Below are 16223 nucleotides of genomic sequence, written 5' to 3' on the forward strand. Positions count from 1 at the left end.
CCAGTAACAAAAGTTTCAATTTCTTCTATCCTCTGTCCTATTCACCCAAATTAAAGACACCCTACAAGTCACCTTCCCTGTTCCAGAAATAATGCCATGACTTTTGCTGTGTTTTACCTGTCACTTAAAGCTGGTGACACTGTGGAGCAGGAACTAAATCAGACAAGTACAAAAGCCTGCGGCAATATTTGACTTTACATCCCTTGAGTTTACTTCCTGTCTCTCTGCTGCCCACTTCCTGCCTGTCCATCACACCATGGCTCCTATTGGATATGATGTCGTGCTGGCCCTGGATACAATAAAGGTTAGACTTCCTGGGACTTTTACACATCCGACATATGGTGCACCTGAAGGCATCTGTATGTGCATGTTAGTATAAAGAAATCAATATGGACTTGTCATTTAGAGGCATTTAAGGTGAAAGGCACAAACAAATAAAAAAATCTATTATTGATCATGTTATGTTCTTGGAGAAACCACTGCTGTACGAAGTCAGATTCATGTTTCATTATTTAAGGAAAGGACTACATTGCAATGGCCTTTTACCATATATATTAGGACTGCAATGGCCTGGCTACGGAGCTAAAGTGCTTTGACAAAGTGCTCCATGTGCACCACTGTATCTAACACAGGTATAGCAGCGTGGCCCAAAATAGAACAATAGAACAGCACTGCACATGTCAAAGCTTGCAATCTCTCATCTCCCACCACACACTGTAACATGAGAGAAAGAAAGTGCTATGAGTTTTATGTTTGATGTTTTTTTTAACAAATGTAATTTTAGTTTTGTTTGTGTTAAAATATTCTTGATTTACCAGATGGTAATGCAGCTGTAGATGTTTGACTCCAAACTGAGAATCCTGAATAAAAAAAATATTTGGTCAGTGTATAGGATGATGTCATGTCATAAGTTATGATGCAGAATATTAATATTCTCTATATTAATTTTACATAAAATGGGGTGACCCTTTACAGAAGCAAGATAAATGGAATAAGATAACTGTAATGATAACACAGCTGGGGAGTTGAACCTGGGACTTACTTGCTGTGACGCAAAAGTACAGCCACTTAGCCACTGTACTGAAAGGGGAGAAATGCATTGTACTGCTTGTAAAGTGCAGCAGTAAAAATCAGAATACCCAAATAAGATAAGAGGGGAAGTACAGCTGTCCACACTAAGTGGTTTAAATTTAAAAAATTTTAAAAAAATCTAGAATCTAGGTGAGTGGAAATAAATAGTGGAATACAACAGTAATGAACGCCACTATACTAATGTGATTCATGCAGAGTAATTCAAAGAAATTGAAAAAGAGATTGAGTACTTTTTTGTATATGAAAACATTCATGTATAAGATAGTCAGGTTTCTGCTTGCACCTGAAGAAAATCCTGTGTGGGGAAAGCCAATGGGTAAATATACATGTGAAGACCAACAGTGCCCCCTCTGTCTATCTGATAAAACTGCATCTAACAGTCAAGTCACATGTAAGAAAAAAAAAGAAAGAGTTGAAGTACCTTTCTGTCTCGCTTGCATTTCCCTGTTACTCCAAACGCGTGTTAATGAAGCTGTCAGTAACTGTGGTTTAATATGAGACAGCGGCCCCCAAAGACACGCAAATGGAGTGAAGGCAAAGAATAAGAAGTACAAAAGCACCCAGAGACAAGTTTCATCAGCACAATGATAAAGACATCAGCCTGGTCTCTGGAGCCGCCTCCATTACACTTAAGCCTCTCAACACAGAACTAGCCTGAAGACAAGGATTGACAACCCCTGATGGAAAAACAATGGTGAAATTAGTTCAAGTCATTGGTGAGTTTTGAGTAAAAAAAAAAAAAAAAAAAATCTGACTCTCTTGTATTGATATTTGGTTATGAATATAACTATAATTTATACTAATTTCCTGGACATGCCATGAAAAATGCAGGTCCATAAAGCACATGTTCATTTATAGTATGCTTTTACCCACAAATATGGATCCCAGCATCAAAAAAATATAATTACCTTTGTTTTGTATAGCCAAGTGGTTGCATCTGTCTTAATTGATTGTGTTGGCTGCTACCTTAACCAGGTCTCTCTTGGAAAAAAAGATTATGAATCTCAATGGAACCTCCTGGTTAAATGAAGGTAAAATAAACAATAAATAAAAATGAAAGCCTATGTTAAATTACTGCGCAAATCATTAATGGACCACAACAGATTGAACATAATGATGTTTTCTATGCTGATCTATAGCAACTCGCAGAAAGATCAATATTTTGCATACAAAATAACACTGGAAATTACTCAAAGATTAATGTACCCACTATTTTTTCACATAACGTCTTTAAATGACTAAAGAGGGGCAGCCTGGTGTGCTTGCCTTGCTCAGTACAATCCTATGGGAGACAGGAGCAGAGTGCAGTGGCAGCTCTTTCTAATAGGTTTCCACATTTGGGTCTCTGGAGGGCTCAGACCCATACGCCGACACACACACAGTCATTATTGCTCTCCCACCATTCTCCAGGTATTTGGTAACCTCTGCTCCACCTGCACCTTTTTCACAACAGAGGGGAAAGTGGCAGAGCAAAACACAGAACAAAGACTTGCGGGTAATGTGGCAGTCTGGGAGGCACGGGGGAAGAGATCTCAGGAGAAGCAGGAATGACTCCATTGGTTCCCGGATGAAATGGGGCTGCTGGGGAATCCACTTCATAACGTTCAGTAGGGAGCCGTAATGGGCCGTGGACATGATGATACAGCCCTGTAAGGAAGGATGCTTAAACCAAAGTAGGCAGGATAAAGTGATTCTCTACGCCAATATCAGGGGTGACTATGATTCCCATAATGCAACTGATCATAAGGTTAAGGACAATTTGTGCCAGTATTAATTAGTAATTTATAAATATTGTTTTCACTTAATAAAAAATGAAATACAATAGAAGCATGCTGGAGTGTGACGGAAATCCAAAAGGGCTTATCCTTGAAGCCACACCCAAAAATGAAATAATTCATTTTAATAGCTCAAATGTAAAGGAATGCTCACTTGGTCATATGATTGACAGATAAAAGTCTAATTAATGAACAGAAAAATCATCTTACCCAAGTGCTATATAAGTTACTATAAGATGTATCAGTGGTTTTCTTATTGCCTTTATCTCATCTATCTCTGTAAAGAATTATGCATGACATGATTAGACACAGACATACAATCGCTCACACTAATTGCATATTCAAATCAGTGGAACAATAAAAAAAATAAAGTCAGAGCATTATACTATCTGTTGTTAGGGCAGGGGCTGTTCACTCTTTAATTGATTTGCAAAACAGCAGGGAATTTGATCACAATGACAAGGCACTATTTTCTACTGGCAATGCGATTCAAATTCAACATGATACTCAAATATTAACAGACATAATCTCAGACACTAAGCTAAAAATTTCTTCTGTTTGTCTTATAGATAACAATGTATTCTTTTCACTACCTCACTATGCATTTTCCATGTCATACTTTAAGTCCCTCATTATTATACAGTTTATAACAAATCTAGACACTTGGCAGTGTGTTGTGGCATTACATTGCGTCACTTATTGTTGCGACAGCCCCTCTGACCCTGAAACACCCAGTAAATTAGAGCTGTTCACCTCGACTGTGTAGCCCTAGAAAAGTGGAGCAAAGTGAGTGGATTCAGGAGTTAATGTGTTGAGCAACAGCCATTATTTACGCACAATTAGGCAGCAGAGAAGTAAAAGAATGGCCAAAAGGAAGAAACCTGCACCTTTGCTTACATTCACAGTATAACATTTTGGAGAGTACTCTATGTGTTCCATAGGATATATTACTTGCTTTATGATTGCAATTTTTGAGAAATTACAGTTAATCCACATATTTAGCATAGCTAAGGGGGTCATCACACATTTCACTACGGCATCAAGATAGCCAGTAAGACAAAATATGAATATCAGTCTATTGAAGAGTCAGGACATTGAGAAGTGGTAGATAGATATACTACACTGTAAGGAAAATTGCTCTCTACATTTGACCCACTAGTCAGGACTTTAGCTGGAGGATTTTGGGTTGCATGTTTGGGTTGATGCAGTCCCTGTAGTGAAACCTGGGACCTTCTGGCTGTCAAGGTATGTTAGCGTCACTATGTACAACATAAAATGTCTTATATTGCATTATGTCTAGTTTTTGCTAGTATAACCATGTGTACGTCCATATTTGATCATTTCCAAAACTTAGTACAGAGGAACACTGTGAGCTGATCTGGACTCTGGAAAGTTCAGTTAAAGGTGCACTACACAACTTTTCTGGTGAAGGGTCTGCCAGCTGTTTGTCTTCAAGGACATGTTATTGCTTTGCCTGGAATGTTCCATGGTATAACATTAAACATATTCATCTAACATTTATTCATTACAGATGTTTCTATTGCTTAAAAATACAATAATTCTTTCTGTGAATAGGAACGACTCTCCACAGATGTGAATGTACAGTATGTAGGGTAGTACTGTAACCTGCTCATCCCCCTTCTGATAGAAGGTTTAAGTTATACTGTGGAAAATTCAAGTCAAGGCAATAACATTTTCATGGAGACATGCAGGTGGCAGACCCTCCACTAGAAATGTTATGCAGTGTACCTTTAAATCTGAACATCAGTTCATGATTTTTTTAATCCAAATCAGGGAAAGCATCAGTTGAGTAGAATGAGATCACAAGTGAGAACTAAACTTGGGAGTATTTTGTGTTTGCAGTTTCACTGTGAAAACTACCAAGAATTCTAAAGAGTCATTTGAGGCAAAAACCATAGTGTAAATTACCACAGATCTCAATAAATTTATGCAGTAGCGGCTGGTATTGGCAAACCCAACCTCTTTATCACATAAATCATGTTATTTATTTGTTGCAGTTGTGGAAAATATTTGGTAAGGTTTCAGGAGAACAACAGATTTTTTCAGTAAAATGGATATTTTGTTCATAATGGAAGAAGCAGCCTGGAAACATGCAAAAACACATCAGTTACATTTTGATTTGTGAGTCACTAATGAATTATACATGGCAGAGCCTTTTTGTTTGATGTATCTGGATATTAGTATAATTCTTGAGCATGAAAACAGCTGAAAAGCTTGATAATAAATGGGTTGAGTTGACACCACAGTGTTTCTCCCAAAGCTTTTGTTGTAATAATTTTCTTAGAATACAACGTACCAAAAATGTTATTCTTTTCAACTGATGTTGTTCCCTCTTTTTCACTTAAAAGAAAAAAAAAATTAAAAGACCTCACAATGAATGATAATTATACATTTTCATCATTTATTTAGATAAACCTAAGGTACACTATAACTTCTTAGGGCAGGGTCCGCCACCTGTTTGTCTACACAGGTTTGTATATATATATAGTTGTTCCTCAGTATGGCATAACTTTTAATCTGTACAGATCCAAGCTTTTCAAGGTGATGGACCCTTCTCCAGAAAAGTTACAGAGTGCACCTTTAGTTCAAATACAGGCCTGCAACAATAACAAATTTTGAACTGTGGTATATTGCTGAAGTAAATAGATGATAGACAATAATACTGAAACCAAACCATAAAGCAGAATTATCCCCCCAAAAGTACTAGTAGAATACTGTTCCAAATATGAGCTGCAATAAATAACAGAATGTACATATAATGAGTCATGAAAGTTATTTATTCACTCCTCTACATCTCAGATCTTATCAAAATATAGAAAAATTACAAAACGTTTCCCACTAGTACAAAGAAAAAGTACCTGTGATAAATATTGACCCTAAAAAATGATTGTTCTGTTACACACTGAACGATAAGTCAATATAGTAATTACTCTGACAGGCCTATTTAAATATGATAAATCTTACAAACTTCAAAAGGAGATTGTTCCAGGTTTGCTAATGCTATGTAAAACTGAAAGGATAACGCCAGCTTCCAGTGCAGGGCCCCATGGAGATAGTATTAGGCACATATTCAAGATGGCGTCTGACTGGGGACTATCCAACATGGCTCTCAGAACAGCTGGCAGTGACACAAGTCCACTGCTCATACTTTAGCTCTCATCACAGCGACAGAAGCCAGCGCAAAGGCAAACTCTCAGCATCTTTGGCCAATGGGTTAAATGGTAGAGGTTAGAAGTACTGCTTGCAAGAGCTTTGATTTCGACACAAACTTCTATTTACAGACCAAAGAAAAGTATTTCAGTGTCAAGATGTTCTCCTGCTGTTCTTTGCTGCCAGTCACACCAGAAAGTAAGTTCACAGAAGCTTTAAATTCCACATGGATTCACATCCTTTCTATTCCAGGGGTAATGCTTTGTCTAATTTCAATGGCAAAATCTGTCATCACAAAATTGTCCGTCATTTCTAAACTGGCCCTTTGTGACTGTTCTCACTCAAAAATCACAAACTTTATTTGTTTAGGTAAAAAAATCACATTTGTGTTTCTGTTTTTCTGAAGCAAACCCAACTGGTACAATAATCTATTGAGTGGAGTGGTTCAAAATCTTCATATGTACAGGAATGTGAATAGAATTGTGCTCTGTTCTGCTTTGCTCTGCTCTGCTTAGTGTAGTCATCTTGTCCTATTCCACAACTCAATGCATTTTATGTCATATCAGACTTTTCAAACACTCTCCTCAACAACACTGGTCTGATAGAGTTGACAGTGATACATGGTGCTTCAGCTGGGACTTGTAGCAACAAGTGTCCATCATTTACTATCAACTGCCCTTTGTGTAAATATTGCACTTGTACTTAGAAGATCTTCAAGAATTTTATAAATTCATAATATCTTGTTGCCTACAATGTGTGTCTGAGTTACTAGACAGTAGCTTAAAGTGAACAGTTATTAAAACTGTGATAAAATAATGTATTATATGACCTTTACTGCTTCCAGATGTGAGCTTTTCAGTTTTATATTTGAGGAAATAACTTCATGTATAGGTTGTTCTTGCAGATGCTGCTGTTGTGCACCATCAAATATTTTCTTAAGAAATATTTTTACACCCTGCCAGCCTTTGTAGCATTAGAGCACAAACATCTCAGCCAATGTGTCCCATCTGTCCACTCAAATTTAACAAATTTAACAAGCTGCCAGGCTGAACAAATTTTAGTCAAATCCAAGTTTAGTATCCAAGACCACCAAACACTAATTCACACTTGTGTGTTTTCTATTGCAATACGTAGTCTCATTGTTTCCACTGCAGCAACCTTTTTATATATTTATTTATTTTTCATTTGGACATTTTGTGGACGAGACTATAGTAATTTTGGCTTTTAGTCCATGTGATAAAATTGACAGCAGGTATTTGATTGGTTATTATTTCCTAACTAGTGTGTTTTGTGCGCTACCTCATCAATAGACCAATTTTCTTCAGTCGTCACTTTTGCCTCTCACCTTGAAGATGGACTTTGCAACCTCATATAAAAAGCTTTGTTTCGCTCCAGTCTGTGGTTGATTAATTGTCAGTTTCTTTGAATGGCTATTTTTCTTGAAGCAGTCACAGCCTTGTTTAGACATGGTAGGTCCAAGGATATTTTACAGCTAGCAACTTTTTGGCCCCGCCTTAATTTACCCTGTCTTCTGTATGAATAAGTACATTTAAATTTATTTGATACGTTTAGAAAATAAATGTTTAACTTTTTTGAACGTTTCTCATTGGCATCGATGTATAAACAAAAATAAGAGTAACAGTGGAATTCTACTGCCATCTGGTGATTGGTGAAGAAATGTGATGCAGGCCTCTGACAGACGGAAATATAACCTACTTAAAATTTAGATTCGTACATAACTGTATAATAACGTTTGTGGCTATTAGACTATATAATCAATTATTTACATAATTTAGTACATATACACCAAAGCAAAGCTTATTGGCTATGTTCTATGTTCTTTATTTCTGTTCTGTTTTTTTTTTTTTTTTTTTTTTTTTTTCTTGTAGCCTCTTAAATGTGAATTAGGCGAATTTCATGCTTGAACTATAAGATATAGATCTACTGTAATTGGTCTAACTCGCCTGCAATGGGAATGGAGGGGTGTGTCTGTTAAAAACTCCAAAATAAAGATCACGTGTCTTTCACATTATTCCGCAAACACTGCCCTCCTGTGGACATATACTGTATGGCAAAAATAACAGCAGTTTAGGACTGGACCATTAACTTGAAAATATTGCCTCGTATTATATATTTAATATATTGATTATATGTATTGCTTTTGGTTTATTAATAACTTTAAATCATCATGATATAGTTATACACTTGCTTGCTGTTTTAAAGACAACTTGAGTAACTTCCTTTTAGATCACCCCGCGGAGTGGCAATAATGGTACGCCCCAATAGTATTGAAGGTAAAGGGAAAAAAACGGTTTGTTGTTACCCTGAGAGGAAGAGTAGATGGTACACGCCGCTGGTGCAGACACTTCCACCACGGTTTACAGCGCTTTTTTACAATTGCATAGATTGTTGAATCTTGACTTTCTAAGCTCGCCATGGCTCTGTGTGGGGGAATCGGAGCCATGGCTTTGCCCAGCGAGCTTATTGTCCATATATTCTCCTTTCTGTCTGATCGAGACAAGCTGCGGGCCTCGTCCGTGTGTTCGCGCTGGAGGGAGTGTCTCTTCTACCCTGCGCTGTGGACCGAGCTCAGACTGCGGATAGGTGGAGGTAGTTCCAGTTCCGATGAGACTCCGAAGCTTGAGTTTCTGATGCGGAAATTCGGTTCATTCGTGCGGGAGCTGCAGCTTGAGCTAGCCCCAGTCGAGGGCTACCTAAGTCCATTGAACAGCGACGCATCGGCCACACGAATGGAGCCCTCCCGCGGTGCAGACAGCGACCCGCAACTCTCCGTGCGTTGGAAAGACGCCATGGTCTCCTATTTGAACCAGGTGTTATGTGTTTTCACCAGCATCAGAAATAATAGGTAACGTTATATTAGCATCACGCTATTGATTTCCAAATAATTGCTATATGGTGAATTTAGGATATTTGTTGCGCAGTTGAGGCTAACAGCTAGCGTTGGTAGCTATAAACAAACCCTGACATTTACTGTTACGTAATCGGGGGTTATGCCTGCAATGTCGCTAATAACCATCTTTTTACGCCTTATAAACCCGTGTTGTTAACGTGACATCCACTGTCTTTTATTTGTCATAAGCATAATTTATTAGTAAACAATTGTTAATTCATTCACACTGTGGTTTCTGTTGCTCGCTAGAAACCTCCAGAGGCTCCGTCTGTATGGAGACACATGTGTTCTTCAACAAGAGGGACTGTTGGACAGTTCCAACCTCCACCATATTGAGCAAGGGGACAAAAAGATCAATGAGTAAGCAAATACAATAGTTCAAAAGCTATTGATGGATGCTGTCTTTGTTATAACTGAATATGATTTATGTGACAGATTACCTAAAATAATAATAGTGTTTTACACTTTTCACTTGACTGTACCTTTTGATTTTGTTTAACAAATGACTGCCACACGAGGGTGTAATTGAGGCTCAAGTTTTCATCCTTGCTTTGCTCATTATGATTTTCTCTGCTCAACAGAATCCAGCAATTGTTCATGGAGTTTTTGTCCAATAGCCGGCAGCTCCGGTGGCTTTCATGTAGCTTCATGCTTGGTCTGGTGACCCCCAGCTCTTTAGCTTGTCTGTCCAACCCTTCAGCAGAAACCCTGCAGCACCTCAGTTTATTGGACCACCAGCTGGGTATGGCATCTTTATTTGTGGACTTGTATGCAAACCTGTAGGAAGATTGTTTTAATTTTTATATTCTGATTTTAGGAATACTTATCTCACCATCAGAGTTGACTCGGCTTTCGAATCTTCAGTCCCTTGCTCTGGATTTTTCTGATTTGACATCAGAGCTATGTGGTTTACTGGCATCTCCACGTCGTACTCCTTTGCATCGTCTCTCGCTGCTGCTCAATGGCGCTGCCCTAGAATTTAAACCATTGGACAGGATAGCTACAGAAGATGACTGGAAGGCACTTGTAAGGATCGGTTTAATTATCAGCATTTCTGACTGAAAAAGGCCTGTAAATTTTTTATTTTTTTTTCAAATAGGTCCGTGTTAGCGCCAATCTGCGAGTCTACATCATGGCTCTTGAAGTGGTGGGCTCTGAGCTCCTTCGGGTCCTCAAACCCAGTCTACCTTTGGAGCGTCTCCACCTCGACAGTTACAGCAATGTTGTGACTGATGCCACTTTGGAGCTCATTTCTCAGCAGTACAACAAAACACTGACTCATTTCCTTCTTTTGAGAGATGACCCTGACTTTCCGGACCTCAGCGTGAATCGCAATGAGGACCCCTTGGTTCTTTTGGCTTGGAGGTGTACGAAGTTGACTGTATTGGTCTTGCATGGTGAGTTTGAGTGTTTCTTACTTGATTTATTTTAATAAAATACTCTGCCATTACCTTTTTTATTTTCTCTCCTGTCCCCCCAAAGGATACACTGTCTGGTCTCATAACCTGGTAGCCATCTCCCGCCTGCGAGGATCCAGCCTTCAGGTCCTGACAGTGTCTGAGGAGAGTATCGACTTTGACCCTGACCAGTCTATGTGCATGGAAGGTGATCCGTTTCATAATCTGGTAAAAGAGGTGTCTTTGGGCCTTGGACGGGTCTGGCACCCATGTCTGGATTCCAACCTGGTTTTATCTGAACCCACCCAGCATTTCCACCAAGAGGTGCATGCTTTTAGCATGGGCATGTAGACAGGGTGGTTTAAGCTTAAAATAGCCACAAAGTGTCAAAACCAGGCCAGGCTAAGTCAGATCAGACCTCAAATCTTTATTCAGAGCAGATATTAGACTCCATGTTTTTATTTTGCTGTTATTTATTTCTGATGTCAGCTAACTGACTACCATTCAGTGTTCTGCTCTGAGTTTGTTGGCACAGTCAGACTGGTCTGGTTTTGTTCACACGTACTAAATTGAGCTTCACCTTATTAACCTCTGCAACATATTTTTTTGTTAACTTTTGCTCTGCTTCTAATCTTAATTCATGTGTGGTGGTTTATTTGCCTCTATAGATGTGTGTATTTGCATATATTGTTATCCCACCCACATTGAAGACAGGACATAGCAGACTTGCTGAATGATAGTGAATGGAATAATAGGGGCTAATAGTGCAGGGGATGAGTGCTTTAGTTCAATGATCTTTTGGCATTTGTCAGTCTTTTAAAATTTATCTCTAGCAGTGAAGGTAAATATACCTAACACTCAATTCTACTCTGAGCCACTTTTGGATGGTCTGATTGGAGCACATTCTTCATTTGTCTTCTGTGTTGAGAACATTTCCAGCTGGGTGGGAATTTTATACAATAAAGTGACTGACCTTGGCAGGTGCAAATCTAGTTTTTGGCTACAGTCATGTGCTTTCCATGACTCAGGGTTTTGAGCATTGTTCAGTAGCATGTAAAGGCCAAGTGCACCTAGCTTATTCAAATATCTGTCCCTGCTGCTAGTATTCCCACCCTGCTAACCTTCTCAACTGTTCTCACGAGGACAAAGGATGGAGCCTTGTCTTCCGACTGACATTTGAAGCCAAATTCTAAACTACTCAAACCCCCTTCACTGTACAATTCACCCCTCTTTTATTTTATTATGTTTAAAGTTGATATATTTACATATATTTTGTATTCTAGGTGATACATCAGTGGTATCCTCCAGAGGTTGATATTTTGACAGGTTACTGTTTCAGAGTGTTACATATTCTGATGCCATTGTGGGCATCCATTTAAAACAATGTGTATAGTTAAACTCTGGAATGCAACACACACATAGAAATGGCTATTTGTTTTCTATCGCCATACATAATGTCTAGTCCAGACATTTCAGGAGGCTGTGCTAAAATAACAGAAATATTTGTTTTGGCAGAGCTTTCAAACCAAGATGTTGCATACATACCAGCAACAGCACAGCCAAACCTGTTTTTCTCTACAGAGGATTTAAGTGTTCTGTAAACAACAGGGACAATGAAACGGATGCACTGAATGTAACTTATTTATCATTCTGTTGGCCAGTCTATTTGTAAGGGTGCTTTAGTTCTCTCTTTCTCCAATATATATAACTCTTACTCTATTATAATATCTACCGCCAGCAGTCAGGGTTAAACATTGCATGTTTCACCAATTGCCAAGACTTGTGTGTGACACTCGCAGCACAACATGGCATTTAGTCATGGGGCTCTTTTCTGTGGCTTATAGGTTATTGTCATCAGTCTCAGGTAGTATTTTAAAATCACTATGACCATAACAATGAGGTGATGTTGTCTTGTAGTAGGATGTGTGAACCAGTCAGTCAGTGTAAAACAAAAATGTTATTTTCAGTCACTGTTGCCTTTCAAAAGCCCTTGTTTTCTGGATGCTTCTGGTGATGTTTCGCTTGCCATTTGAGAAAGCCTCACTCCACTACTGAGGGTTTAACTTAATCATACATTTGTTTTCCAAGATTAAGGTCAAGAATGGCAGAATGCTCATCACACATGTTTTATATCCTCATGTGGCTGTGTGCGTTGGGGCTTTTGGGGGGTTTAAAATCTATGTTTTAGATGGATGAACTGCTGGGCCCAATTGCTGGTGGTACCAACAGAATGTAGTCTTTGATTATTCTTTTATCTAGAGCTTTTTTTAATTTTAAGTGCATCTTTTAGAGATGTCTTAAGCCAACATGTTTGGAAACACTCAGTCTTTGTCAAGGCAACACACTCTTGCTGAGTTACCAAATGTTGCAGCAGGGAATGTTTGGGCCAAGTATTTTGCCATCCAATGCTATAGTGTGTGGCTTTATGTTACAACAACACACTTTACAAAGACAGTTTCTGAGCAGGGATCTTACCAGTTGGTCCTCAGAATGGCCACAGCCGCTGGTTATGCCATATGCATTGTGGTTTTAACTGACTGGGCTGTAATAGGATGGTCCATATCAAGGCTGCTATTGAGTGTATTTACAATGCGCCAGCACTTTTTGTGGTTCACCATGAACTGTTCTTGTTGTTGGGCCTATGGTGTTTGCCTGCTACTTCATGGATCACCATTGTTTAGCCACAGTAATCTCAAATCCTTGGTCTATATCTCAGGAGTAAAGCACTTTGGTACCTATAGTTACTTTGAAACCACCTGTGGCTATTTCTGGAACTGTATGCTCAGATACACCAACATAGGCTATACACCAACGTAGGCTAGTAAAAAAAATACCCCTTCTATTTTCCATCTGAACTCATTCAAATCACAGAGGCAATGTTTTTAAGAGCTGGGATTATGGATGTAGTGAGATTCATCTTAAAACATATTTTTTTTAAAGAAGATCTATTGATTTTTTTAACCTGCATAACCACTCAGTCCTTGCACAGAATGACAAGGTTGTTATGGGCCTGGGCCTTTTTAAGGAGCAGCAATGGCAAAATGTAGATAAAAGCAAAACATTTGTTTAAATTTGCTTTTATCTTTGACCAGAGAAAATTTTACTTTCATGCAAATGTCCATGGGGTCAGTTGGTTAAATGAAGACTAGATCATGCTCCGCATTTTAGCTTATAGCGGTTTATTAAAATGACCCAACTTGTGCCTAAAGCATCTGTATACTCTCTGCTTTTAACCTTTTTTCTCTCTGAATTTTGCCTGTTGTTTGTGGCCCTTGTTGCTTGTTCCCACTTAAGGACTTTGATATTCGAGTTACACTTTCACACATTGTATATCTATCTATATTTAAAATGTCTTGAGTGTGCCTGTGTTGTCTTTGCAAATTGTAATGGTTAGTGTATCTATTAGACAACTAAAATAGTATGTCTGTGGCTCAGGCAGGACTAGTGTTCAGTGTATTATCTCTCATTCTGCAGATTCTGCAGCAGGACGCATGAACAGAAATGGCTTATTCTCAGGATCAAGTTTGTTTTGGAAAAGAGAAGGAGGGACAGTAACTATAACTCAGGCCTAAGGAGTCACTGGATCTGTTCTCCTCTTGTTGTTTGAGCTGCCAAAGACCATAGTGAAACAGACGCTGGTCTGTCTGAAGTGCCCGTGTATAATCTAGCAGGAGGCTGTGTTGACTCCCTTTCGTATTCACAAGGTCATATTCACATACTGATTCACTGACCTTGGCTTTGCTTGCTCCCACTCTACTGTACTAATCTGGATTGGAAGTTTTTTGCCAGTTCTGGGCTCTTCTGCTTGTAATTGTAGTACAGGATGAGTTAACCTGAACCCTATGGTCACCATGCTTAACTGCAAAGCTTTTTGAGTTCAGATTAAAAAGACAGTAGCATGCAAAGACCATGATTTACTCTGGACCTTTATTTTTTAAAGAGTGGGTCAATGTAAAGCTGAAGGCGATAAGGCAAAGAGTCTAAAACACCGGGACTGAACACCATTTGAAAGTTGTGGAGTTTCTATGCAGGGTGGAATTGTTACGAGATAATCACATATTTACTGCATGGCAGCCATGTAACCAAAGGCTTTGTACTATAAAGCCAGTGTGCATGAAATGCTAAGTTGTCAGGTGTTTAGTTCCGGTTTTAATGCTGTAAAGTGATTGCTGCTAGAAATGGTTTAGGAACAGGACATTCCACGTGGCGATTACTCAGGCTATATGCTCTGCATTTAGAACCTGTGTATATACAGTATAAAGGGTTTGAAGAGTAAGCAGGAAATACTGATAATGACTAGACACATCAGCTTAACAGCTGGTCAGAGCAAGGAGAGCTGTGATACCATTCAAAAGTGACTCTAATGAAGCTTGTCTTTTCAGTGTATTTTTTTTGTTTACTTTGTGTCTTGTTAACACAACTTCCAGAGGCCATTTTTGTAACTCTTGTGTCTGGTACACTAAGGAAGGTTTTATCGGCTTCAACTGAGAGAAAAAACTACTCCTTTGCTGTGTATGTGCAAATATGTGTGTATACTATTGTATACACTTAAGTTGGTCTTACAATTAATTTTAAATATTATAAAAGAGAAAGTGATTATCAAGACATTTTCCCACTATCTCTGTAGGTGTACAAACCTCTGTAGGTACAAATGCTTCTGGAGACCAGCAGTTTTATGTACAACTTTGTTATTTCTTATTCATTGGTAAAAAAAAAAAAAAAAAAATTAAAAAAATAAAGACTTGTTCTTCTACAGTACCACACCAGCAGATATTTATTTTCTGTCTCCGTTAAATATATAAAAGAAAAAAATAATCAAAGACAATTCCCTGTGGCTGTTTGAATTCCAGGAGCTGGTCTCTAATGTAGTCCATCTGAAAGTGTTGAGAGCAACTGAAAACTATTGATTGTAGCAAATGTATGAGGGTTCTGTTACATCTACCACATATAAACTAGAGTGGAGGCTGCAACTTCTTTGTGCAGAACCACTAAGGTTTGAGATAATTTATTACCAAAGCAGCATTGTCATATCGGTGTCAGTAAAACCAGACTTAATTGATCAATCATTGCTTATACTGTTTATAAACCCCCTAAAAAGTGTCCAAAAATATTTATTTCTGTAAAGCTAATGAAAACTTTCTCTAATTATGAAAGGCCTTCTCATGTGAGTATAATCACAAAGACAAGGGCACAAACTGCTATAAAACCAGACCTGGAGTTCTATTGGGTTTCTGCTTTCTGTTCTCCTCAAATTCTGTTATCTCTTATGCAAGGTCACTTTGTCCTTAGTGACTTTCTCATTGAGAGGGGTACAAATGTCTTGAGTTGGGGTTATGTATGCTCAGAGTTGACCAATACCTTGTCCAGCATACTGGACTTTACCAGAGTCCAGCCTCCAAACTATGCAAAAGGAATGCATATAATCCACTTGTTTGTTTATTATATTTTTACTGTCACAAGACATACAGTATTAAGATCTTGCAATGACAATACTTGGCCTTATGATAGCTATATTTTCTTTGTTCAATTTACTTTTAAGATGGTTTATTTTGATCAGTCAGTCTAGCGACCGTGGTGAAGACGACAGGCTCACTCTTAGTCTCTGTGAGACTGGTTAGATGGCCTAAGTTTTATTGTGGTACGAATGTTGTCCATTTGTTTAAAATCAACATCGTTTGCAATAATAGTTTTACTAATGGCCACAAAGGGGAACAAGCAGTGCTGACCGCGCCGCTTCTTTAAGAACCACATAATAAGAAGTCCACATTCTATAGATATGTATGTGAAGCTTGCACAGTATTTGTAGATATCAACAATGCATTATCAAAATAAACTGTTATGCAACACATGTCAAATATATTTCAAACCTTATTTCTT

General features: G+C 38.4%; 2 protein-coding genes across 2 annotated transcripts in view; both read left to right on the forward strand.

The window, feature by feature from the left end:
- The first annotated feature begins 8374 nt into the window (after positions 1-8374).
- On the forward strand, positions 8375-16194 carry LOC110155590 (F-box only protein 33). Its single transcript, XM_020919727.2, has 6 exons — positions 8375-8904; positions 9199-9309; positions 9531-9691; positions 9767-9975; positions 10049-10346; positions 10432-16194. The coding sequence occupies exons 1-6, from the start codon at positions 8474-8476 to the stop codon at positions 10695-10697; spliced, it is 1476 nt and encodes a 491-aa protein (XP_020775386.1). The 5' UTR covers positions 8375-8473; the 3' UTR covers positions 10698-16194.
- The window catches only part of ralgapa1 (Ral GTPase activating protein catalytic subunit alpha 1), a 36411-nt gene continuing 34826 nt past the window's right edge, over positions 14639-16223 (forward strand). Inside the window, exon 1 of the mRNA XM_055155099.1 lies at positions 14639-14666. Within this exon, the coding sequence (XP_055011074.1) occupies positions 14639-14666 (28 nt within the window). The remainder of the gene's footprint in view (positions 14667-16223) is intronic.

This window comes from Boleophthalmus pectinirostris, unplaced genomic scaffold (assembly GCF_026225935.1).
Source record: "Boleophthalmus pectinirostris isolate CB_2022bp ecotype Guang Dong unplaced genomic scaffold, ASM2622593v1 HiC_scaffold_10, whole genome shotgun sequence".
NCBI classification, from domain to species: domain Eukaryota; kingdom Metazoa; phylum Chordata; class Actinopteri; order Gobiiformes; family Gobiidae; genus Boleophthalmus; species Boleophthalmus pectinirostris.